The sequence below is a fragment of the Agelaius phoeniceus genome, chromosome 5 (assembly GCF_051311805.1).
Source record: "Agelaius phoeniceus isolate bAgePho1 chromosome 5, bAgePho1.hap1, whole genome shotgun sequence".
Lineage (NCBI taxonomy): Eukaryota > Metazoa > Chordata > Aves > Passeriformes > Icteridae > Agelaius > Agelaius phoeniceus.
This window is the reverse complement of record NC_135269.1, coordinates 17137467-17163279: the sequence shown is the minus strand read 5'-3', so window position 1 is coordinate 17163279 and position 25813 is coordinate 17137467. Positions and strand designations below refer to the sequence as shown.

At 52.9% G+C, this 25813-nt stretch overlaps 5 protein-coding genes across 5 annotated transcripts; all 5 read right to left on the bottom strand.

Annotated features, from left to right (window-relative positions):
- Positions 1–1182: 1182 nt before the first annotated feature.
- Positions 1183–2847, bottom strand: LOC143694020 (inositol 1,4,5-trisphosphate receptor-interacting protein-like 1). The gene has a single exon (XM_077177977.1). It carries the CDS (start codon positions 2779–2781, stop codon positions 1183–1185), a length of 1599 nt encoding a protein of 532 aa, XP_077034092.1. The 5' UTR covers positions 2782–2847.
- Positions 2848–6427: 3580 nt separating this feature from the next.
- On the bottom strand, positions 6428–8092 carry LOC143694019 (inositol 1,4,5-trisphosphate receptor-interacting protein-like 1). Its single transcript, XM_077177976.1, has one exon. It carries the CDS (start codon positions 8024–8026, stop codon positions 6428–6430), a length of 1599 nt encoding a protein of 532 aa, XP_077034091.1. The 5' UTR covers positions 8027–8092.
- A 3574-nt stretch (positions 8093–11666) lies between these two features.
- On the bottom strand, positions 11667–13331 carry LOC143694018 (inositol 1,4,5-trisphosphate receptor-interacting protein-like 1). Its single transcript, XM_077177975.1, has one exon. It carries the CDS (start codon positions 13263–13265, stop codon positions 11667–11669), a length of 1599 nt encoding a protein of 532 aa, XP_077034090.1. The 5' UTR covers positions 13266–13331.
- Positions 13332–16907: 3576 nt separating this feature from the next.
- On the bottom strand, positions 16908–18572 carry LOC143694017 (inositol 1,4,5-trisphosphate receptor-interacting protein-like 1). The gene has a single exon (XM_077177974.1). It carries the CDS (start codon positions 18504–18506, stop codon positions 16908–16910), a length of 1599 nt encoding a protein of 532 aa, XP_077034089.1. The 5' UTR covers positions 18507–18572.
- A 3576-nt stretch (positions 18573–22148) lies between these two features.
- LOC143694016 (inositol 1,4,5-trisphosphate receptor-interacting protein-like 1) lies at positions 22149–23813 on the bottom strand. The gene has a single exon (XM_077177973.1). It carries the CDS (start codon positions 23745–23747, stop codon positions 22149–22151), a length of 1599 nt encoding a protein of 532 aa, XP_077034088.1. The 5' UTR covers positions 23748–23813.
- Between the last annotated feature and the right edge of the window lie 2000 nt (positions 23814–25813).

Sequence of the window (25813 nt, the reverse complement as noted above, 5' to 3'; positions counted from 1 at the left end):
GAACGGATTCGGCACTGCAAGTTTGGCTAATTTCAAGGAGACTCTTCACAAGCCCAGATTCACAACTTGTCACTTTTACCTGTAACTGTAGGTCTAGTTGGGGTCAATAAAGTCTTGCATGATCCAGGCTCTGGAATATTGTAGTTTATTGAATCAAGAGCAAAGCAGTTTCCAGGTTGCTGCTCACAAAAGCACTAACTATAGAGCATAACTGTGTGTCCCCAAAAGACAGAGACACGATCTATGGCTTTACTACTACATAAAATAATTTCTTATTTGCAATATAGAAGATAAAAGTGTTATGCATAAATATATCTACTTATGACAATCTTTCCAGATAGAAATGCCCCGAGAGCATTAATATGTATCACAACTTAGAGTGACACTAAATATTGGCTATATTGCCTTCTTTAAAGAAAATTACATGGTTGACTCTTTAGAATACTTTCTTATCATGTTATAACCGTTACGTAATTCATACCATTGATAATATTTTAAATATTCTAGAGGCTTTTATTATATTTAACTATTATATATGCTAATTGAAAAGCTTTCTAGCATATAATATGTACACACGGGGTGTATATATATACACAAATTAACAACCTAGATCTTTACATATTCAAAAAAGATCACGTCAGCTCCAACACAGTTGCTACAATGCTGACCTGAAGGATTCCCATGCAGAAGCAAGGAAAAACACCGTCCATTGACTGATCCCAAACCTTGCCCAGGGATTGTGGAGTCTATCTCCCCAGAAAGAGTCAAGAGCCTTGACCGGAACGCAATCCTTTGTAGTGTAGAGCGGGAAGACCTGCCTGGAGCACCCCTGAACCAAATGATACCACCAGTGGTCCTTTCAAACATTCCCTCATCTGGGATTCTGAGATCGGCGTCCCTGCACAAGGTGAAGCTCTCAGAGGGAGAAGGGACTCAAAGAAAGAGGTGGGCGAATAATAGCATTTCCTCATGCGTGTTCCTTGATCTTTGTAGCCAAACTGGATGCAGTGCTGGGGAGGCTCTTGAGACCACACTGCGGTTGCTGCTGGCATAGTGCTCCTACGCAGCATTTTCCCTTCCCTCTCTGTAGCCCACATTCTCCCTTCTTTGCCCGTCTAGTGAGAGCTGGTTCTCTGCCACCAGGTGTGAGCCTCACAAGCACAGCTCTCTGCAGAACCTCTTTCACTGTTCATTTTTAAGGATCCGTTTCAACCAATGGTGCAGATCCACGTACTGGCTCATCGCCTGGGAGTGGGCAACCGGATCCATCACCAGGTGATGGAAGAGATTGCATGACCTGGCCATTAGGACCTCTGGGGGCAAGTGGATCCCCTCAGGAAGCCTCTGGTTGCCCACAATGAAGTGATTGAGGCGTCTCATTTCCACACACGCGCGCAGGCTCTCGCTGATATCCATCAGCCGCCTCACAAAATGTCTCCTGCGCCACTGTGACACGGGCAAGATGCTCAGGAGGTGCATGACAATGGTCTTGATGGTATAGGTGGAGAAGCCTAAGCCCAGCTGAAGACGAGTGAAGAATTGCAGGCATTTCAGGTGCAAGCTGTCAGGGGGAGCCCGCCTGGCAATGTACCTGAAGAACTTCACCTCGGCCACAGCGTAGCTCTCCGGCCAGATTATGCTGGAGGTGTGGGCTTGCCTAGGCTGGCTGCTTACAAAGACGTCTGAGTTGCCTTGCCGCACCCCAAACAGCATCTCGATCCGGTAGCTTTCTCTGCCATTGGTCACCTTGAACTGGCAGGAGCGTCTGGGGGGCAGCAGCACTAAATGCCAATGGTGTGACTCAAGCAAAGCCGGCCAGATTGCTCTCACCAGCTGGTAGAACCAGCGGGCAGTTTTGCCCACGTCCAGGTAGGAGCCCGTGCACAGGGTATGAAGGAGGCTGGGATCCTGATGCCTCCTCAGCTCCTCCTCAGGGTGGTGCAGGAAGCACAGCATGTTCTCACCCTGCCGCTCGCTCGTGCAGGTGCACTCCTGCTGCACGCGGATGTGGAAGTTCCTCAAGCGCCTCTGCCCTGCAGTGCCCAGCTCTAGGTGGAAGCTGTGCCCTCGGGGAGGTGTCATGGGTATGAGCACCTGGTACACAACATCCTGCTCACGAGGACTCCAACCTTCAAAGGCACTGCCCACCCCAATGGCTCCTTGCAGCACCGGATAGAAACTGTTGGACAAGACCCGTCGAAAATAAATTGCAAAATGCTCCATCAGCCTTCTTGTCCACATGCATCCTTCCTGCAGGTCCCGCACAGGCCACTGTATGCGCTCCATTATGATTCTTCCAAAGTTATCGGCACCATCACGGTATTCTTCCACTTGACTTCCAACATCATTGACGTTTGCTGCATTGGCAGCCTCATTGCCAACTTCATTTGCAGCATCACGCTCTTCATTCGCAGCAGCATTGTCGACATCCTCTGCACGGCCATCATCACTGTCATCTTCCTCCTCCTCCATGTCACTGTCTCCCTCATCTTCATTTCCAACGTCTTCTTCATATGCATCCACATTTTCAACTTCCTCTTCATTTACACCATCGTGTCCTTCTCCTTGCTCCTCTCTCTTCAGGCTCCCTTTCCTCCACATATACCACTGTGCCAAGAGAAGGAGCAGGAGCCCAGCAAGAGCCCAGAGCTGCCAGTGCTGCCAGGCAGAGCAGAGCAGGTCTCCCCAGGCCAAGGCACCCTGCTTCACCAGGACCAGCTGCTCCACCTCCCGCTCCAGACGAATCTTCTCCTCTTCCTGGAGCTTGGCACGCACCTCCATTCGCAGACGTGTCACCTCGTCCAAGCCGTCACCCACGGGCTGTGGGTACTGGACTACACTTTGCAAGAGCAAGAGCCACAATACCCAGGTATCCATGGACTGCAGGAGGATGGCGAGAAGGCCTTGAGATGGGCTGAGAGGGAGGCAGCTGGCAGCAGGGACGGGGGAGGCAGCTGGGACGGGAATCCCAGGGATTTGGGAGCAGGAAGGACAGGACCCCAGAGAGCTGGCAAGCAGCCAGGCCCGTTCCGCTGCCCGAGCAGCAGCAGCAGCAGCAGCAGCAGCAGCAGCAGCAGCAGCACGGTGCCCTGCCCAAGGCTGTGCCATGAGGGGCTGTTCCTGGATGCAGGGGGAAAAGCCAGCCCCGGGTGCAGCGTTTCTGCCCCGGCCCTTGTCCCCAGCCCAGCCTCCCCACCACGTGTGCACTCACCGCTTGCCCAAGCAATACAGGGCCAGCGTTACCTGCTGGGGCCTTGTATAGCTGCCCCCATTTGTGACATGGCCCCATGATGTCATGGATGTCACAGTACAGCACAGCCAGCCCAGCCGCACGCTTTGTCCCCACCCCAGCTCACAATGTTGGAGGGGCCCTGGGGTACTGGTTAAGGCAGCCTTTGAGTGAATCTTCTTCAAAGGACCTCTCTTGGCCCTTCTCTTGTCTTTCTGATCAGCTGCCCTCCACTGGCAATCTCATAGATATCCATGTTGGAAGGCACCCTTGAGGATCATGGAGTCTAAGCCTCGACTCCATGCTGAGCTTCAGTTAAATCTCTGACTCTATAAAAGCTGTGCTTTGGTTTCAGCCTTGCTGCTTTTCTTAAGGATGAGCACGACAGCATCCTCCTGCTTCCCCCCCCACAACCACTTGTGTACCAGGCCTCTGGGAGAGCGCTCCTTTTCCTGCTCCCAAAAGGGTGTGCCAGTACAATTGTTCTGCATTAGAAAGATGTCTTTTGGGTGACCACTTCCAGATAGATTGGTCTGGCTTTCCGTGCATAAACAGGCACAGCTACACAGACTGCAGTGATGAACCGCCATCTAAGAGTCACAGGCTGCTGTTGTAGGTCTTCCCCCTGATTCCTACCCAAAACTGCTCAACCCCATCAGCACCATCATTAAGCTCTAGACAGGTGGAACCCTGCCTTACATAGAGGGTGACCCCAGCACCTCTCCTTTCATGCCTGTGCCTTCTACAGGCTTACAAATATATAAACCAGAGGGAGCATAAAACAGAGGGGTATTGTGGTGGCCAACAGCTCAACTGAAGGCCTCACAGTTTCATTTCATCCTTATTTTGTAACTGAAGCATAAGTAATGCTATAGGTACTTTAATTAGAAAACTTAACCAGTGTGGACCATTGGGGAGCGGGCCTGGACCGCTGGGGACACCAGCAGCTACTGCCCGTTTGGCTGCGTGGCAACTGGTTCAACCGATATGGACTGACCAGGCAGACATTCAGATCTGCAAAGGAAGACAGCACTCACTAAAAGTTGGTTGCTGTGCATGAACCATGGTGTGCGTGTATGGTGCCATTCCTGCCTCTGCAATCAAAGTGACAGAGGGGTTCCACACAGTAGGCAACTCGGGAAGTCTTGTACCTTCCGAGTACCTCAGGCAGTGGGGGAAGGAAGAGGGTGATGCACCTGGGAATAAGGATAAAAATGGAGGCCGCGCCCTTGTCCTGGGTCTCAACAAATCGAGACACCCCAAGGGGAAATATCCCTTGGCCTCTCCCTTTATTCCAGTAAAATGACAGGTCTCCTCTGTGTCCTCCCTGGACTATCCTCTGGCATCGTGAAGTTTTTTCCCCACAGGGAGACACCCTACTCCTTCGGCGCCCATTCTCCAGCTCTTCTCTGCTTTCTAACACATCTAGAAGCCCGTCTCCTTGCCGCTGCACGGATCTCCCACGGCTCTCTGCCAGCCGCACGCCGGAGCTCCCAGCTCCAGCTGGCAGGGCCTCAGCGCCCGCCCTGTGCCCTCCCCCCCCCCCGATGGCCAGAACAGGCCCTGCTTGCTGCCCTCATGGTGACACTCCTGGCCCCAGTGCTCTCCAAGGCCTTCTCTGGGGGCAACTTCCTGCCGCCTTTCACTCCCTGCACCAGGCCCAGCAGAGAGCTGAGAAGGGGCTGGGGACAAGGGCCTGCAGGGACAGCACCAGGCCCAGTGCCTTCCCACCGACAGCGGGCAGGCTTGGGCTGGAGATGCACAAGAAATTCTTGCCTCTCAGGCTGCTCAGGGCCCCGGCCCACGCTGCCCACGCTGCAGCTGTGGCTGCCCCATCCCTGGCAGTGTTCCAGGCCAGGCTGGGCGGGGCTTGAAACAACCGGGCCTAGGGGAAGCTGTCCCTGCCCTTGGCAGCAGGGCTGCAACAAGACCATTTTTAAGGACCCTTCCAAGGCAGGCCCTTCTGGCATTCTGTGATCACAGGGGCCGGGGGCAGCTGGACTTCATTTCGGATTAGAACGGATTCGGCACTGCAAGTTTGGCTAATTTCAAGGAGACTCTTCACAAGCCCAGATTCACAACTTGTCACTTTTACCTGTAACTGTAGGTCTAGTTGGGGTCAATAAAGTCTTGCATGATCCAGGCTCTGGAATATTGTAGTTTATTGAATCAAGAGCAAAGCAGTTTCCAGGTTGCTGCTCACAAAAGCACTAACTATAGAGCATAACTGTGTGTCCCCAAAAGACAGAGACACGATCTATGGCTTTACTACTACATAAAATAATTTCTTATTTGCAATATAGAAGATAAAAGTGTTATGCATAAATATATCTACTTATGACAATCTTTCCAGATAGAAATGCCCCGAGAGCATTAATATGTATCACAACTTAGAGTGACACTAAATATTGGCTATATTGCCTTCTTTAAAGAAAATTACATGGTTGACTCTTTAGAATACTTTCTTATCATGTTATAACCGTTACGTAATTCATACCATTGATAATATTTTAAATATTCTAGAGGCTTTTATTATATTTAACTATTATATATGCTAATTGAAAAGCTTTCTAGCATATAATATGTACACACGGGGTGTATATATATACACAAATTAACAACCTAGATCTTTACATATTCAAAAAAGATCACGTCAGCTCCAACACAGTTGCTACAATGCTGACCTGAAGGATTCCCATGCAGAAGCAAGGAAAAACACCGTCCATTGACTGATCCCAAACCTTGCCCAGGGATTGTGGAGTCTATCTCCCCAGAAAGAGTCAAGAGCCTTGACCGGAACGCAATCCTTTGTAGTGTAGAGCGGGAAGACCTGCCTGGAGCACCCCTGAACCAAATGATACCACCAGTGGTCCTTTCAAACATTCCCTCATCTGGGATTCTGAGATCGGCGTCCCTGCACAGGGTGAAGCTCTCAGAGGGAGAAGGGACTCAAAGAAAGAGGTGGGCGAATAATAGCATTTCCTCATGCGTGTTCCTTGATCTTTGTAGCCAAACTGGATGCAGTGCTGGGGAGGCTCTTGAGACCACACTGCGGTTGCTGCTGGCATAGTGCTCCTACGCAGCATTTTCCCTTCCCTCTCTGTAGCCCACATTCTCCCTTCTTTGCCCGTCTAGTGAGAGCTGGTTCTCTGCCACCAGGTGTGAGCCTCACAAGCACAGCTCTCTGCAGAACCTCTTTCACTGTTCATTTTTAAGGATCCGTTTCAACCAATGGTGCAGATCCACGTACTGGCTCATCGCCTGGGAGTGGGCAACCGGATCCATCACCAGGTGATGGAAGAGATTGCATGACCTGGCCATTAGGACCTCTGGGGGCAAGTGGATCCCCTCAGGAAGCCTCTGGTTGCCCACAATGAAGTGATTGAGGCGTCTCATTTCCACACACGCGCGCAGGCTCTCGCTGATATCCATCAGCCGCCTCACAAAATGTCTCCTGCGCCACTGTGACACGGGCAAGATGCTCAGGAGGTGCATGACAATGGTCTTGATGGTATAGGTGGAGAAGCCTAAGCCCAGCTGAAGACGAGTGAAGAATTGCAGGCATTTCAGGTGCAAGCTGTCAGGGGGAGCCCGCCTGGCGATGTACCTGAAGAACTTCATCTCGGCCACAGCGTAGCTCTCCGGCCAGATTATGCTGGAGGTGTGGGCTTGCCTAGGCTGGCTGCTTACAAAGACGTCTGAGTTGCCTTGCCGCACCCCAAACAGCATCTCGATCCGGTAGCTTTCTCTGCCATTGGTCACCTTGAACTGGCAGGAGCGTCTGGGGGGCAGCAGCACTAAATGCCAGTGGTGTGACTCAAGCAAAGCTGGCCAGATTGCTCTCACCAGCTGGTAGAACCAGCGGGCAGTTTTGCCCACGTCCAGGTAGGAGCCCGTGCACAGGGTATGAAGGAGGCTGGGATCCTGATGCCTCCTCAGCTCCTCCTCAGGGTGGTGCAGGAAGCACAGCATGTTCTCACCCTGCCGCTCGCTCGTGCAGGTGCACTCCTGCTGCACGCGGATGTGGAAGTTCCTCAAGCGCCTCTGCCCTGCAGTGCCCAGCTCTAGGTGGAAGCTGTGCCCTCGGGGAGGTATCATGGGTATGAGCACCTGGTACACAACATCCTGCTCACGAGGACTCCAACCTTCAAAGGCACTGCCCACCCCAATGGCTCCTTGCAGTACCGGATAGAAACTGTTGGACAAGACCCGTCGAAAATAAATTGCAAAATGCTCCATCAGCCTTCTTGTCCACATGCATCCTTCCTGCAGGTCCCGCACAGGCCACTGTATGCGCTCCATTATGATTCTTCCAAAGTTATCGGCACCATCACGGTATTCTTCCACTTGACTTCCAACATCATTGACGTTTGCTGCATTGGCAGCCTCATTGCCAACTTCATTTGCAGCATCACGCTCTTCATTCGCAGCAGCATTGTCGACATCCTCTGCACGGCCATCATCACTGTCATCTTCCTCCTCCTCCATGTCACTGTCTCCCTCATCTTCATTTCCAACGTCTTCTTCATATGCATCCACATTTTCAACTTCCTCTTCATTTACACCATCGTGTCCTTCTCCTTGCTCCTCTCTCCTCAGGCTCCCTTTCCTCCACATATACCACTGTGCCAAGAGAAGGAGCAGGAGCCCAGCAAGAGCCCAGAGCTGCCAGTGCTGCCAGGCAGAGCAGAGCAGGTCTCCCCAGGCCAAGGCACCCTGCTTCACCAGGACCAGCTGCTCCACCTCCCGCTCCAGACGAATCTTCTCCTCTTCCTGGAGCTTGGCACGCACCTCCATTCGCAGACGTGTCACCTCGTCCAAGCCGTCACCCACGGGCTGTGGGTACTGGACTACACTTTGCAAGAGCAAGAGCCACAATACCCAGGTATCCATGGACTGCAGGAGGATGGCGAGAAGGCCTTGAGATGGGCTGAGAGGGAGGCAGCTGGCAGCAGGGACGGGGGAGGCAGCTGGGACGGGAATCCCAGGGATTTGGGAGCAGGAAGGACAGGACCCCAGAGAGCTGGCAAGCAGCCAGGCCCGTTCCGCTGCCCGAGCAGCAGCAGCAGCAGCAGCAGCAGCAGCAGCACGGTGCCCTGCCCAAGGCTGTGCCATGAGGGGCTGTTCCTGGATGCAGGGGGAAAAGCCAGCCCCGGGTGCAGCGTTTCTGCCCCGGCCCTTGTCCCCAGCCCAGCCTCCCCACCACGTGTGCACTCACCGCTTGCCCAAGCAATACAGGGCCAGCGTTACCTGCTGGGGCCTTGTATAGCTGCCCCCATTTGTGACATGGCCCCACGATGTCATGGATGTCACAGTACAGCACAGCCAGCCCAGCCGCACGCTTTGTCCCCACCCCAGCTCACAATGTTGGAGGGGCCCTGGGGTACTGGTTAAGGCAGCCTTTGAGTGAATCTTCTTCAAAGGACCTCTCTTGGCCCTTCTCTTGTCTTTCTGATCAGCTGCCCTCCACTGGCAATCTCATAGATATCCATGTTGGAAGGCACCCTTGAGGATCATGGAGTCTAAGCCTCGACTCCATGCTGAGCTTCAGTTAAATCTCTGACTCTATAAAAGCTGTGCTTTGGTTTCAGCCTTGCTGCTTTTCTTAAGGATGAGCATGACAGCATCCTCCTGCTTCCCCCCCACAACCACTTGTGTACCAGGCCTCTGGGAGAGCGCTCCTTTTCCTGCTCCCAAAAGGGTGTGCCAGTACAATTGTTCTGCATTAGAAAGATGTCTTTTGGGTGACCACTTCCAGATAGATTGGTCTGGCTTTCCGTGCATAAACAGGCACAGCTTCACAGACTGCAGTGATGAACCGCCATCTAAGAGTCACAGGCTGCTATTGTAGGTCTTCCCCCTGATTCCTCCCCAAAACTGCTCAACCCCATCAGCACCATCATTAAGCTCTAGACAGGTGGAACCCTGCCTTACATAGAGGGTGACCCCAGCACCTCTCCTTTCATGCCTCTGCCTTCTACAGGCTTACAAATATATAAACCAGAGGGAGCATAAAACAGAGGGGTATTGTGGTGGCCAACAGCTCAACTGAAGGCCTCACAGTTTCATTTCATCCTTATTTTGTAACTGAAGCATAAGTAATGCTTATGTTTTTTTTAATTAGAAAACTTAACCAGTGTGGACCATTGGGGAGCGGGCCTGGACCGCTGGGGACACCAGCAGCTACTGCCCGTTTGGCTGCGTGGCAACTGGTTCAACCGATATGGACTGACCAGGCAGACATTCAGATCTGCAAAGGAAGAGAGCACTCAATAAAAGTTGGTTGCTGTGCATGAACCATGGTGTGCGTGTATGGTGCCATTCCTGCCTCTGCAATCAAAGTGACAGAGGGGTTCCACACAGTAGGCAACTCGGGAAGTCTTGTACCTTCCGAGTACCTCAGGCAGTGGGGGAAGGAAGAGGGTGATGCACCTGGGAATAAGGATAAAAATGGAGGCCGCGCCCTTGTCCTGGGTCTCAACAAATCGAGACACCCCAAGGGGAAATATCCCTTGGCCTCTCCCTTTATTCCAGTAAAATGACAGGTCTCCTCTGTGTCCTCCCTGGACTATCCTCTGGCATCGTGAAGTTTTTTCCCCACAGGGAGACACCCTACTCCTTCGGCGCCCATTCTCCAGCTCTTCTCTGCTTTCTAACACATCTAGAAGCCCGTCTCCTTGCCGCTGCACGGATCTCCCACGGCTCTCTGCCAGCCGCACGCCGGAGCTCCCAGCTCCAGCTGGCAGGGCCTCAGCGCCCGCCCTGTGCCCTCCCCCCCCCCCGATGGCCAGAACAGGCCCTGCTTGCTGCCCTCATGGTGACACTCCTGGCCCCAGTGCTCTCCAAGGCCTTCTCTGGGGGCAACTTCCTGCCGCCTTTCACTCCCTGCACCAGGCCCAGCAGAGAGCTGAGAAGGGGCTGGGGACAAGGGCCTGCAGGGACAGCACCAGGCCCAGTGCCTTCCCACCGACAGCGGGCAGGCTTGGGCTGGAGATGCACAAGAAATTCTTGCCTCTCAGGCTGCTCAGGGCCCCGGCCCACGCTGCCCACGCTGCAGCTGTGGCTGCCCCATCCCTGGCAGTGTTCCAGGCCAGGCTGGGCGGGGCTTGAAACAACCGGGCCTAGGGGAAGCTGTCCCTGCCCTTGGCAGCAGGGCTGCAACAAGACCATTTTTAAGGACCCTTCCAAGGCAGGCCCTTCTGGCATTCTGTGATCACAGGGGCCGGGGGCAGCTGGACTTCATTTCGGATTAGAACGGATTCGGCACTGCAAGTTTGGCTAATTTCAAGGAGACTCTTCACAAGCCCAGATTCACAACTTGTCACTTTTACCTGTAACTGTAGGTCTAGTTGGGGTCAATAAAGTCTTGCATGATCCAGGCTCTGGAATATTGTAGTTTATTGAATCAAGAGCAAAGCAGTTTCCAGGTTGCTGCTCACAAAAGCACTAACTATAGAGCATAACTGTGTGTCCCCAAAAGACAGAGACACGATCTATGGCTTTACTACTACATAAAATAATTTCTTATTTGCAATATAGAAGATAAAAGTGTTATGCATAAATATATCTACTTATGACAATCTTTCCAGATAGAAATGCCCCGAGAGCATTAATATGTATCACAACTTAGAGTGACACTAAATATTGGCTATATTGCCTTCTTTAAAGAAAATTACATGGTTGACTCTTTAGAATACTTTCTTATCATGTTATAACCGTTACGTAATTCATACCATTGATAATATTTTAAATATTCTAGAGGCTTTTATTATATTTAACTATTATATATGCTAATTGAAAAGCTTTCTAGCATATAATATGTACACACGGGGTGTATATATATACACAAATTAACAACCTAGATCTTTACATATTCAAAAAAGATCACGTCAGCTCCAACACAGTTGCTACAATGCTGACCTGAAGGATTCCCATGCAGAAGCAAGGAAAAACACCGTCCATTGACTGATCCCAAACCTTGCCCAGGGATTGTGGAGTCTATCTCCCCAGAAAGAGTCAAGAGCCTTGACCGGAACGCAATCCTTTGTAGTGTAGAGCGGGAAGACCTGCCTGGAGCACCCCTGAACCAAATGATACCACCAGTGGTCCTTTCAAACATTCCCTCATCTGGGATTCTGAGATCGGCGTCCCTGCACAAGGTGAAGCTCTCAGAGGGAGAAGGGACTCAAAGAAAGAGGTGGGCGAATAATAGCATTTCCTCATGCGTGTTCCTTGATCTTTGTAGCCAAACTGGATGCAGTGCTGGGGAGGCTCTTGAGACCACACTGCGGTTGCTGCTGGCATAGTGCTCCTACGCAGCATTTTCCCTTCCCTCTCTGTAGCCCACATTCTCCCTTCTTTGCCCGTCTAGTGAGAGCTGGTTCTCTGCCACCAGGTGTGAGCCTCACAAGCACAGCTCTCTGCAGAAGAACCTCTTTCACTGTTCATTTTTAAGGATCCGTTTCAACCAATGGTGCAGATCCACGTACTGGCTCATTGCCTGGGAGTGGGCAACCGGATCCATCACCAGGTGATGGAAGAGATTGCATGACCTGGCCATTAGGACCTCTGGGGGCAAGTGGATCCCCTCAGGAAGCCTCTGGTTGCCCACAATGAAGTGATTGAGGCGTCTCATTTCCACACACGCGCGCAGGCTCTCGCTGATATCCATCAGCCGCCTCACAAAATGTCTCCTGCGCCACTGTGACACGGGCAAGATGCTCAGGAGGTGCATGACAATGGTCTTGATGGTATAGGTGGAGAAGCCTAAGCCCAGCTGAAGACGAGTGAAGAATTGCAGGCATTTCAGGTGCAAGCTGTCAGGGGGAGCCCGCCTGGCGATGTACCTGAAGAACTTCATCTCGGCCACAGCGTAGCTCTCCGGCCAGATTATGCTGGAGGTGTGGGCTTGCCTAGGCTGGCTGCTTACAAAGACGTCTGAGTTGCCTTGCCGCACCCCAAACAGCATCTCGATCCGGTAGCTTTCTCTGCCATTGGTCACCTTGAACTGGCAGGAGCGTCTGGGGGGCAGCAGCACTAAATGCCAGTGGTGTGACTCAAGCAAAGCCGGCCAGATTGCTCTCACCAGCTGGTAGAACCAGCGGGCAGTTTTGCCCACGTCCAGGTAGGAGCCCGTGCACAGGGTATGAAGGAGGCTGGGATCCTGATGCCTCCTCAGCTCCTCCTCAGGGTGGTGCAGGAAGCACAGCATGTTCTCACCCTGCCGCTCGCTCGTGCAGGTGCACTCCTGCTGCACGCGGATGTGGAAGTTCCTCAAGCGCCTCTGCCCTGCAGTGCCCAGCTCTAGGTGGAAGCTGTGCCCTCGGGGAGGTGTCATGGGTATGAGCACCTGGTACACAACATCCTGCTCACGAGGACTCCAACCTTCAAAGGCACTGCCCACCCCAATGGCTCCTTGCAGTACCGGATAGAAACTGTTGGACAAGACCCGTCGAAAATAAATTGCAAAATGCTCCATCAGCCTTCTTGTCCACATGCATCCTTCCTGCAGGTCCCGCACAGGCCACTGTATGCGCTCCATTATGATTCTTCCAAAGTTATCGGCACCATCACGGTATTCTTCCACTTGACTTCCAACATCATTGACGTTTGCTGCATTGGCGGCCTCATTGCCAACTTCATTTGCAGCATCACGCTCTTCATTCGCAGCAGCATTGTTGACATCCTCTGCACGGCCATCATCACTGTCATCTTCCTCCTCCTCCATGTCACTGTCTCCCTCATCTTCATTTCCAACGTCTTCTTCATATGCATCCACATTTTCAACTTCCTCTTCATTTACACCATCGTGTCCTTCTCCTTGCTCCTCTCTCCTCAGGCTCCCTTTCCTCCACATATACCACTGTGCCAAGAGAAGGAGCAGGAGCCCAGCAAGAGCCCAGAGCTGCCAGTGCTGCCAGGCAGAGCAGAGCAGGTCTCCCCAGGCCAAGGCACCCTGCTTCACCAGGACCAGCTGCTCCACCTCCCGCTCCAGACGAATCTTCTCCTCTTCCTGGAGCTTGGCACGCACCTCCATTCGCAGACGTGTCACCTCGTCCAAGCCGTCACCCACGGGCTGTGGGTACTGGACTACACTTTGCAAGAGCAAGAGCCACAATACCCAGGTATCCATGGACTGCAGGAGGATGGCGAGAAGGCCTTGAGATGGGCTGAGAGGGAGGCAGCTGGCAGCAGGGACGGGGGAGGCAGCTGGGACGGGAATCCCAGGGATTTGGGAGCAGGAAGGACAGGACCCCAGAGAGCTGGCAAGCAGCCAGGCCCGTTCCGCTGCCCGAGCAGCAGCAGCAGCAGCAGCAGCAGCAGCAGCAGCAGCACGGTGCCCTGCCCAAGGCTGTGCCATGAGGGGCTGTTCCTGGATGCAGGGGGAAAAGCCAGCCCCGGGTGCAGCGTTTCTGCCCCGGCCCTTGTCCCCAGCCCAGCCTCCCCACCACGTGTGCACTCACCGCTTGCCCAAGCAATACAGGGCCAGCGTTACCTGCTGGGGCCTTGTATAGCTGCCCCCATTTGTGACATGGCCCCACGATGTCATGGATGTCACAGTACAGCACAGCCAGCCCAGCCACACGCTTTGTCCCCACCCCAGCTCACAATGTTGGAGGGGCCCTGGGGTACTGGTTAAGGCAGCCTTTGAGTGAATCTTCTTCAAAGGACCTCTCTTGGCCCTTCTCTTGTCTTTCTGATCAGCTGCCCTCCACTGGCAATCTCATAGATATCCATGTTGGAAGGCACCCTTGAGGATCATGGAGTCTAAGCCTCGACTCCATGCTGAGCTTCAGTTAAATCTCTGACTCTATAAAAGCTGTGCTTTGGTTTCAGCCTTGCTGCTTTTCTTAAGGATGAGCATGACAGCATCCTCCTGCTTCCCCCCCACAACCACTTGTGTACCAGGCCTCTGGGAGAGCGCTCCTTTTCCTGCTCCCAAAAGGGTGTGCCAGTACAATTGTTCTGCATTAGAAAGATGTCTTTTGGGTGACCACTTCCAGATAGATTGGTCTGGCTTTCCGTGCATAAACAGGCACAGCTTCACAGACTGCAGTGATGAACCGCCATCTAAGAGTCACAGGCTGCTATTGTAGGTCTTCCCCCTGATTCCTACCCAAAACTGCTCAACCCCATCAGCACCATCATTAAGCTCTAGACAGGTGGAACCCTGCCTTACATAGAGGGTGACCCCAGCACCTCTCCTTTCATGCCTCTGCCTTCTACAGGCTTACAAATATATAAACCAGAGGGAGCATAAAACAGAGGGGTATTGTGGTGGCCAACAGCTCAACTGAAGGCCTCACAGTTTCATTTCATCCTTATTTTGTAACTGAAGCATAAGTAATGCTTATGTTTTTTTTAATTAGAAAACTTAACCAGTGTGGACCATTGGGGAGCGGGCCTGGACCGCTGGGGACACCAGCAGCTACTGCCCGTTTGGCTGCGTGGCAACTGGTTCAACCGATATGGACTGACCAGGCAGACATTCAGATCTGCAAAGGAAGACAGCACTCACTAAAAGTTGGTTGCTGTGCATGAACCATGGTGTGCGTGTATGGTGCCATTCCTGCCTCTGCAATCAAAGTGACAGAGGGGTTCCACACAGTAGGCAACTCGGGAAGTCTTGTACCTTCCGAGTACCTCAGGCAGTGGGGGAAGGAAGAGGGTGATGCACCTGGGAATAAGGATAAAAATGGAGGCCTCGCCCTTGTCCTGGGTCTCAACAAATCGAGACACCCCAAGGGGAAATATCCCTTGGCCTCTCCCTTTATTCCAGTAAAATGACAGGTCTCCTCTGTGTCCTCCCTGGACTATCCTCTGGCATCGTGAAGTTTTTTCCCCACAGGGAGACACCCTACTCCTTCAGCGCCCATTCTCCAGCTCTTCTCTGCTTTCTAACACATCTAGAAGCCCGTCTCCTTGCCGCTGCACGGATCTCCCACGGCTCTCTGCCAGCCGCACGCCGGAGCTCCCAGCTCCAGCTGGCAGGGCCTCAGCGCCCGCCCTGTGCCCTCCCCCCCGCGATGGCCAGAACAGGCCCTGCTTGCTGCCCTCATGGTGACACTCCTGGCCCCAGTGCTCTCCAAGGCCTTCTCTGGGGGCAACTTCCTGCCGCCTTTCACTCCCTGCACCAGGCCCAGCAGAGAGCTGAGAGGGGCTGGGGACAAGGGCCTGCAGGGACAGCACCAGGCCCAGTGCCTTCCCACCGACAGCGGGCAGGCTTGGGCTGGAGATGCACAAGAAATTCTTGCCTCTCAGGCTGCTCAGGCCCCGGCCCACGCTGCCCACGCTGCAGCTGTGGCTGCCCCATCCCTGGCAGTGTTCCAGGCCAGGCTGGGCGGGGCTTGAAACAACCGGGCCTAGGGGAAGCTGTCCCTGCCCTTGGCAGCAGGGCTGCAACAAGACCATTTTTAAGGACCCTTCCAAGGCAGGCCCTTCTGGCATTCTGTGATCACAGGGGCCGGGGGCAGCTGGACTTCATTTCGGATTAGAACGGATTCGGCACTGCAAGTTTGGCTAATTTCAAGGAGACTCTTCACAAGCCCAGATTCACAACTTGTCACTTTTACCTGTAACTGTAGGTCTAGTTGGGGTCAATAAAGTCTTGCATGATCCAGGCTCTGGAATATTGTAGTTTATTGAATCAAGAGCAAAGCAGTTTCCAGGTTGCTGCTCACAAAAGCACTAACTATAGAGCATAACTGTGTGTCCCCAAAAGACAGAGACACGATCTATGGCTTTACTACTACATAAAATAATTTCTTATTTGCAATATAGAAGATAAAAGTGTTATGCATAAATATATCTACTTATGACAATCTTTCCAGATAGAAATGCCCCGAGAGCATTAATATGTATCACAACTTAGAGTGACACTAAATATTGGCTATATTGCCTTCTTTAAAGAAAATTACATGGTTGACTCTTTAGAATACTTTCTTATCATGTTATAACCGTTACGTAATTCATACCATTGATAATATTTTAAATATTCTAGAGGCTTTTATTATATTTAACTATTATATATGCTAATTGAAAAGCTTTCTAGCATATAATATGTACACACGGGGTGTATATATATACACAAATTAACAACCTAGATCTTTACATATTCAAAAAAGATCACGTCAGCTCCAACACAGTTGCTACAATGCTGACCTGAAGGATTCCCATGCAGAAGCAAGGAAAAACACCGTCCATTGACTGATCCCAAACCTTGCCCAGGGATTGTGGAGTCTATCTCCCCAGAAAGAGTCAAGAGCCTTGACCGGAACGCAATCCTTTGTAGTGTAGAGCGGGAAGACCTGCCTGGAGCACCCCTGAACCAAATGATACCACCAGTGGTCCTTTCAAACATTCCCTCATCTGGGATTCTGAGATCGGCGTCCCTGCACAAGGTGAAGCTCTCAGAGGGAGAAGGGACTCAAAGAAAGAGGTGGGCGAATAATAGCATTTCCTCATGCGTGTTCCTTGATCTTTGTAGCCAAACTGGATGCAGTGCTGGGGAGGCTCTTGAGACCACACTGCGGTTGCTGCTGGCATAGTGCTCCTACGCAGCATTTTCCCTTCCCTCTCTGTAGCCCACATTCTCCCTTCTTTGCCCGTCTAGTGAGAGCTGGTTCTCTGCCACCAGGTGTGAGCCTCACAAGCACAGCTCTCTGCAGAAGAACCTCTTTCACTGTTCATTTTTAAGGATCCGTTTCAACCAATGGTGCAGATCCACGTACTGGCTCATTGCCTGGGAGTGGGCAACCGGATCCATCACCAGGTGATGGAAGAGATTGCATGACCTGGCCATTAGGACCTCTGGGGGCAAGTGGATCCCCTCAGGAAGCCTCTGGTTGCCCACAATGAAGTGATTGAGGCGTCTCATTTCCACACACGCGCGCAGGCTCTCGCTGATATCCATCAGCCGCCTCACAAAATGTCTCCTGCGCCACTGTGACACGGGCAAGATGCTCAGGAGGTGCATGACAATGGTCTTGATGGTATAGGTGGAGAAGCCTAAGCCCAGCTGAAGACGAGTGAAGAATTGCAGGCATTTCAGGTGCAAGCTGTCAGGGGGAGCCCGCCTGGCGATGTACCTGAAGAACTTCATCTCGGCCACAGCGTAGCTCTCCGGCCAGATTATGCTGGAGGTGTGGGCTTGCCTAGGCTGGCTGCTTACAAAGACGTCTGAGTTGCCTTGCCGCACCCCAAACAGCATCTCGATCCGGTAGCTTTCTCTGCCATTGGTCACCTTGAACTGGCAGGAGCGTCTGGGGGGCAGCAGCACTAAATGCCAGTGGTGTGACTCAAGCAAAGCCGGCCAGATTGCTCTCACCAGCTGGTAGAACCAGCGGGCAATTTTGCCCACGTCCAGGTAGGAGCCCGTGCACAGGGTATGAAGGAGGCTGGGATCCTGATGCCTCCTCAGCTCCTCCTCAGGGTGGTGCAGGAAGCACAGCATGTTCTCACCCTGCCGCTCGCTCGTGCAGGTGCACTCCTGCTGCACGCGGATGTGGAAGTTCCTCAAGCGCCTCTGCCCTGCAGTGCCCAGCTCTAGGTGGAAGCTGTGCCCTCGGGGAGGTGTCATGGGTATGAGCACCTGGTACACAACATCCTGCTCACGAGGACTCCAACCTTCAAAGGCACTGCCCACCCCAATGGCTCCTTGCAGTACCGGATAGAAACTGTTGGACAAGACCCGTCGAAAATAAATTGCAAAATGCTCCATCAGCCTTCTTGTCCACATGCATCCTTCCTGCAGGTCCCGCACAGGCCACTGTATGCGCTCCATTATGATTCTTCCAAAGTTATCGGCACCATCACGGTATTCTTCCACTTGACTTCCAACATCATTGACGTTTGCTGCATTGGCGGCCTCATTGCCAACTTCATTTGCAGCATCACGCTCTTCATTCGCAGCAGCATTGTTGACATCCTCTGCACGGCCATCATCACTGTCATCTTCCTCCTCCTCCATGTCACTGTCTCCCTCATCTTCATTTCCAACGTCTTCTTCATATGCATCCACATTTTCAACTTCCTCTTCATTTACACCATCGTGTCCTTCTCCTTGCTCCTCTCTCCTCAGGCTCCCTTTCCTCCACATATACCACTGTGCCAAGAGAAGGAGCAGGAGCCCAGCAAGAGCCCAGAGCTGCCAGTGCTGCCAGGCAGAGCAGAGCAGGTCTCCCCAGGCCAAGGCACCCTGCTTCACCAGGACCAGCTGCTCCACCTCCCGCTCCAGACGAATCTTCTCCTCTTCCTGGAGCTTGGCACGCACCTCCATTCGCAGACGTGTCACCTCGTCCAAGCCGTCACCCACGGGCTGTGGGTACTGGACTACACTTTGCAAGAGCAAGAGCCACAATACCCAGGTATCCATGGACTGCAGGAGGATGGCGAGAAGGCCTTGAGATGGGCTGAGAGGGAGGCAGCTGGCAGCAGGGACGGGGGAGGCAGCTGGGACGGGAATCCCAGGGATTTGGGAGCAGGAAGGACAGGACCCCAGAGAGCTGGCAAGCAGCCAGGCCCGTTCCGCTGCCCGAGCAGCAGCAGCAGCAGCAGCAGCAGCAGCAGCAGCAGCACGGTGCCCTGCCCAAGGCTGTGCCATGAGGGGCTGTTCCTGGATGCAGGGGGAAAAGCCAGCCCCGGGTGCAGCGTTTCTGCCCCGGCCCTTGTCCCCAGCCCAGCCTCCCCACCACGTGTGCACTCACCGCTTGCCCAAGCAATACAGGGCCAGCGTTACCTGCTGGGGCCTTGTATAGCTGCCCCCATTTGTGACATGGCCCCACGATGTCATGGATGTCACAGTACAGCACAGCCAGCCCAGCCACACGCTTTGTCCCCACCCCAGCTCACAATGTTGGAGGGGCCCTGGGGTACTGGTTAAGGCAGCCTTTGAGTGAATCTTCTTCAAAGGACCTCTCTTGGCCCTTCTCTTGTCTTTCTGATCAGCTGCCCTCCACTGGCAATCTCATAGATATCCATGTTGGAAGGCACCCTTGAGGATCATGGAGTCTAAGCCTCGACTCCATGCTGAGCTTCAGTTAAATCTCTGACTCTATAAAAGCTGTGCTTTGGTTTCAGCCTTGCTGCTTTTCTTAAGGATGAGCATGACAGCATCCTCCTGCTTCCCCCCCACAACCACTTGTGTACCAGGCCTCTGGGAGAGCGCTCCTTTTCCTGCTCCCAAAAGGGTGTGCCAGTACAATTGTTCTGCATTAGAAAGATGTCTTTTGGGTGACCACTTCCAGATAGATTGGTCTGGCTTTCCGTGCATAAACAGGCACAGCTTCACAGACTGCAGTGATGAACCGCCATCTAAGAGTCACAGGCTGCTATTGTAGGTCTTCCCCCTGATTCCTACCCAAAACTGCTCAACCCCATCAGCACCATCATTAAGCTCTAGACAGGTGGAACCCTGCCTTACATAGAGGGTGACCCCAGCACCTCTCCTTTCATGCCTCTGCCTTCTACAGGCTTACAAATATATAAACCAGAGGGAGCATAAAACAGAGGGGTATTGTGGTGGCCAACAGCTCAACTGAAGGCCTCACAGTTTCATTTCATCCTTATTTTGTAACTGAAGCATAAGTAATGCTTATGTTTTTTTTAATTAGAAAACTTAACCAGTGTGGACCATTGGGGAGCGGGCCTGGACCGCTGGGGACACCAGCAGCTACTGCCCGTTTGGCTGCGTGGCAACTGGTTCAACCGATATGGACTGACCAGGCAGACATTCAGATCTGCAAAGGAAGACAGCACTCACTAAAAGTTGGTTGCTGTGCATGAACCATGGTGTGCGTGTATGGTGCCATTCCTGCCTCTGCAATCAAAGTGACAGAGGGGTTCCACACAGTAGGCAACTCGGGAAGTCTTGTACCTTCCGAGTACCTCAGGCAGTGGGGGAAGGAAGAGGGTGATGCACCTGGGAATAAGGATAAAAATGGAGGCCTCGCCCTTGTCCTGGGTCTCAACAAATCGAGACACCCCAAGGGGAAATATCCCTTGGCCTCTCCCTTTATTCCAGTAAAATGACAGGTCTCCTCTGTGTCCTCCCTGGACTATCCTCTGGCATCGTGAAGTTTTTTCCCCACAGGGAGACACCCTACTCCTTCAGCGCCCATTCTCCAGCTCTTCTCTGCTTTCTAACACATCTAGAAGCCCGTCTCCTTGCCGCTGCACGGATCTCCCACGGCTCTCTGCCAGCCGCACGCCGGAGCTCCCAGCTCCAGCTGGCAGGGCCTCAGCGCCCGCCCTGTGCCCTCCCCCCCGCGATGGCCAGAACAGGCCCTGCTTGCTGCCCTCATGGTGACACTCCTGGCCCCAGTGCTCTCCAAGGCCTTCTCTGGGGGCAACTTCCTGCCGCCTTTCACTCCCTGCACCAGGCCCAGCAGAGAGCTGAGAGGGGCTGGGGACAAGGGCCTGCAGGGACAGCACCAGGCCCAGTGCCTTCCCACCGACAGCGGGCAGGCTTGGGCTGGAGATGCACAAGAAATTCTTGCCTCTCAGGCTGCTCAGGCCCCGGCCCACGCTGCCCACGCTGCAGCTGTGGCTGCCCCATCCCTGGCAGTGTTCCAGGCCAGGCTGGGCGGGGCTTGAAACAACCGGGCCTAGGGGAAGCTGTCCCTGCCCTTGGCAGCAGGGCTGCAACAAGACCATTTTTAAGGACCCTTCCAAGGCAGGCCCTTCTGGCATTCTGTGATCACAGGGGCCGGGGGCAGCTGGACTTCATTTCGGATTAGAACGGATTCGGCACTGCAAGTTTGGCTAATTTCAAGGAGACTCTTCACAAGCCCAGATTCACAACTTGTCACTTTTACCTGTAACTGTAGGTCTAGTTGGGGTCAATAAAGTCTTGCATGATCCAGGCTCTGGAATATTGTAGTTTATTGAATCAAGAGCAAAGCAGTTTCCAGGTTGCTGCTCACAAAAGCACTAACTATAGAGCATAACTGTGTGTCCCCAAAAGACAGAGACACGATCTATGGCTTTACTACTACATAAAATAATTTCTTATTTGCAATATAGAAGATAAAAGTGTTATGCATAAATATATCTACTTATGACAATCTTTCCAGATAGAAATGCCCCGAGAGCATTAATATGTATCACAACTTAGAGTGACACTAAATATTGGCTATATTGCCTTCTTTAAAGAAAATTACATGGTTGACTCTTTAGAATACTTTCTTATCATGTTATAACCGTTACGTAATTCATACCATTGATAATATTTTAAATATTCTAGAGGCTTTTATTATATTTAACTATTATATATGCTAATTGAAAAGCTTTCTAGCATATAATATGTACACACGGGGTGTATATATATACACAAATTAACAACCTAGATCTTTACATATTCAAAAAAGATCACGTCAGCTCCAACACAGTTGCTACAATGCTGACCTGAAGGATTCCCATGCAGAAGCAAGGAAAAACACCGTCCATTGACTGATCCCAAACCTTGCCCAGGGATTGTGGAGTCTATCTCCCCAGAAAGAGTCAAGAGCCTTGACCGGAACGCAATCCTTTGTAGTGTAGAGCGGGAAGACCTGCCTGGAGCACCCCTGAACCAAATGATACCACCAGTGGTCCTTTCAAACATTCCCTCATCTGGGATTCTGAGATCGGCGTCCCTGCACAAGGTGAAGCTCTCAGAGGGAGAAGGGACTCAAAGAAAGAGGTGGGCGAATAATAGCATTTCCTCATGCGTGTTCCTTGATCTTTGTAGCCAAACTGGATGCAGTGCTGGGGAGGCTCTTGAGACCACACTGCGGTTGCTGCTGGCATAGTGCTCCTACGCAGCATTTTCCCTTCCCTCTCTGTAGCCCACATTCTCCCTTCTTTGCCCGTCTAGTGAGAGCTGGTTCTCTGCCACCAGGTGTGAGCCTCACAAGCACAGCTCTCTGCAGAAGAACCTCTTTCACTGTTCATTTTTAAGGATCCGTTTCAACCAATGGTGCAGATCCACGTACTGGCTCATTGCCTGGGAGTGGGCAACCGGATCCATCACCAGGTGATGGAAGAGATTGCATGACCTGGCCATTAGGACCTCTGGGGGCAAGTGGATCCCCTCAGGAAGCCTCTGGTTGCCCACAATGAAGTGATTGAGGCGTCTCATTTCCACACACGCGCGCAGGCTCTCGCTGATATCCATCAGCCGCCTCACAAAATGTCTCCTGCGCCACTGTGACACGGGCAAGATGCTCAGGAGGTGCATGACAATGGTCTTGATGGTATAGGTGGAGAAGCCTAAGCCCAGCTGAAGACGAGTGAAGAATTGCAGGCATTTCAGGTGCAAGCTGTCAGGGGGAGCCCGCCTGGCGATGTACCTGAAGAACTTCATCTCGGCCACAGCGTAGCTCTCCGGCCAGATTATGCTGGAGGTGTGGGCTTGCCTAGGCTGGCTGCTTACAAAGACGTCTGAGTTGCCTTGCCGCACCCCAAACAGCATCTCGATCCGGTAGCTTTCTCTGCCATTGGTCACCTTGAACTGGCAGGAGCGTCTGGGGGGCAGCAGCACTAAATGCCAGTGGTGTGACTCAAGCAAAGCCGGCCAGATTGCTCTCACCAGCTGGTAGAACCAGCGGGCAATTTTGCCCACGTCCAGGTAGGAGCCCGTGCACAGGGTATGAAGGAGGCTGGGATCCTGATGCCTCCTCAGCTCCTCCTCAGGGTGGTGCAGGAAGCACAGCATGTTCTCACCCTGCCGCTCGCTCGTGCAGGTGCACTCCTGCTGCACGCGGATGTGGAAGTTCCTCAAGCGCCTCTGCCCTGCAGTGCCCAGCTCTAGGTGGAAGCTGTGCCCTCGGGGAGGTGTCATGGGTATGAGCACCTGGTACACAACATCCTGCTCACGAGGACTCCAACCTTCAAAGGCACTGCCCACCCCAATGGCTCCTTGCAGTACCGGATAGAAACTGTTGGACAAGACCCGTCGAAAATAAATTGCAAAATGCTCCATCAGCCTTCTTGTCCACATGCATCCTTCCTGCAGGTCCCGCACAGGCCACTGTATGCGCTCCATTATGATTCTTCCAAAGTTATCGGCACCATCACGGTATTCTTCCACTTGACTTCCAACATCATTGACGTTTGCTGCATTGGCGGCCTCATTGCCAACTTCATTTGCAGCATCACGCTCTTCATTCGCAGCAGCATTGTTGACATCCTCTGCACGGCCATCATCACTGTCATCTTCCTCCTCCTCCATGTCACTGTCTCCCTCATCTTCATTTCCAACGTCTTCTTCATATGCATCCACATTTTCAACTTCCTCTTCATTTACACCATCGTGTCCTTCTCCTTGCTCCTCTCTCCTCAGGCTCCCTTTCCTCCACATATACCACTGTGCCAAGAGAAGGAGCAGGAGCCCAGCAAGAGCCCAGAGCTGCCAGTGCTGCCAGGCAGAGCAGAGCAGGTCTCCCCAGGCCAAGGCACCCTGCTTCACCAGGACCAGCTGCTCCACCTCCCGCTCCAGACGAATCTTCTCCTCTTCCTGGAGCTTGGCACGCACCTCCATTCGCAGACGTGTCACCTCGTCCAAGCCGTCACCCACGGGCTGTGGGTACTGGACTACACTTTGCAAGAGCAAGAGCCACAATACCCAGGTATCCATGGACTGCAGGAGGATGGCGAGAAGGCCTTGAGATGGGCTGAGAGGGAGGCAGCTGGCAGCAGGGACGGGGGAGGCAGCTGGGACGGGAATCCCAGGGATTTGGGAGCAGGAAGGACAGGACCCCAGAGAGCTGGCAAGCAGCCAGGCCCGTTCCGCTGCCCGAGCAGCAGCAGCAGCAGCAGCAGCAGCAGCAGCAGCAGCACGGTGCCCTGCCCAAGGCTGTGCCATGAGGGGCTGTTCCTGGATGCAGGGGGAAAAGCCAGCCCCGGGTGCAGCGTTTCTGCCCCGGCCCTTGTCCCCAGCCCAGCCTCCCCACCACGTGTGCACTCACCGCTTGCCCAAGCAATACAGGGCCAGCGTTACCTGCTGGGGCCTTGTATAGCTGCCCCCATTTGTGACATGGCCCCACGATGTCATGGATGTCACAGTACAGCACAGCCAGCCCAGCCGCACGCTTTGTCCCCACCCCAGCTCACAATGTTGGAGGGGCCCTGGGGTACTGGTTAAGGCAGCCTTTGAGTGAATCTTCTTCAAAGGACCTCTCTTGGCCCTTCTCTTGTCTTTCTGATCAGCTGCCCTCCACTGGCAATCTCATAGATATCCATGTTGGAAGGCACCCTTGAGGATCATGGAGTCTAAGCCTCGACTCCATGCTGAGCTTCAGTTAAATCTCTGACTCTATAAAAGCTGTGCTTTGGTTTCAGCCTTGCTGCTTTTCTTAAGGATGAGCATGACAGCATCCTCCTGCTTCCCCCCCACAACCACTTGTGTACCAGGCCTCTGGGAGAGCGCTCCTTTTCCTGCTCCCAAAAGGGTGTGCCAGTACAATTGTTCTGCATTAGAAAGATGTCTTTTGGGTGACCACTTCCAGATAGATTGGTCTGGCTTTCCGTGCATAAACAGGCACAGCTTCACAGACTGCAGTGATGAACCGCCATCTAAGAGTCACAGGCTGCTATTGTAGGTCTTCCCCCTGATTCCTACCCAAAACTGCTCAACCCCATCAGCACCATCATTAAGCTCTAGACAGGTGGAACCCTGCCTTACATAGAGGGTGACCCCAGCACCTCTCCTTTCATGCCTCTGCCTTCTACAGGCTTACAAATATATAAACCAGAGGGAGCATAAAACAGAGGGGTATTGTGGTGGCCAACAGCTCAACTGAAGGCCTCACAGTTTCATTTCATCCTTATTTTGTAACTGAAGCATAAGTAATGCTTATGTTTTTTTTAATTAGAAAACTTAACCAGTGTGGACCATTGGGGAGCGGGCCTGGACCGCTGGGGACACCAGCAGCTACTGCCCGTTTGGCTGCGTGGCAACTGGTTCAACCGATATGGACTGACCAGGCAGACATTCAGATCTGCAAAGGAAGACAGCACTCACTAAAAGTTGGTTGCTGTGCATGAACCATGGTGTGCGTGTATGGTGCCATTCCTGCCTCTGCAATCAAAGTGACAGAGGGGTTCCACACAGTAGGCAACTCGGGAAGTCTTGTACCTTCCGAGTACCTCAGGCAGTGGGGGAAGGAAGAGGGTGATGCACCTGGGAATAAGGATAAAAATGGAGGCCTCGCCCTTGTCCTGGGTCTCAACAAATCGAGACACCCCAAGGGGAAATATCCCTTGGCCTCTCCCTTTATTCCAGTAAAATGACAGGTCTCCTCTGTGTCCTCCCTGGACTATCCTCTGGCATCGTGAAGTTTTTTCCCCACAGGGAGACACCCTACTCCTTCAGCGCCCATTCTCCAGCTCTTCTCTGCTTTCTAACACATCTAGAAGCCCGTCTCCTTGCCGCTGCACGGATCTCCCACGGCTCTCTGCCAGCCGCACGCCGGAGCTCCCAGCTCCAGCTGGCAGGGCCTCAGCGCCCGCCCTGTGCCCTCCCCCCCGCGATGGCCAGAACAGGCCCTGCTTGCTGCCCTCATGGTGACACTCCTGGCCCCAGTGCTCTCCAAGGCCTTCTCTGGG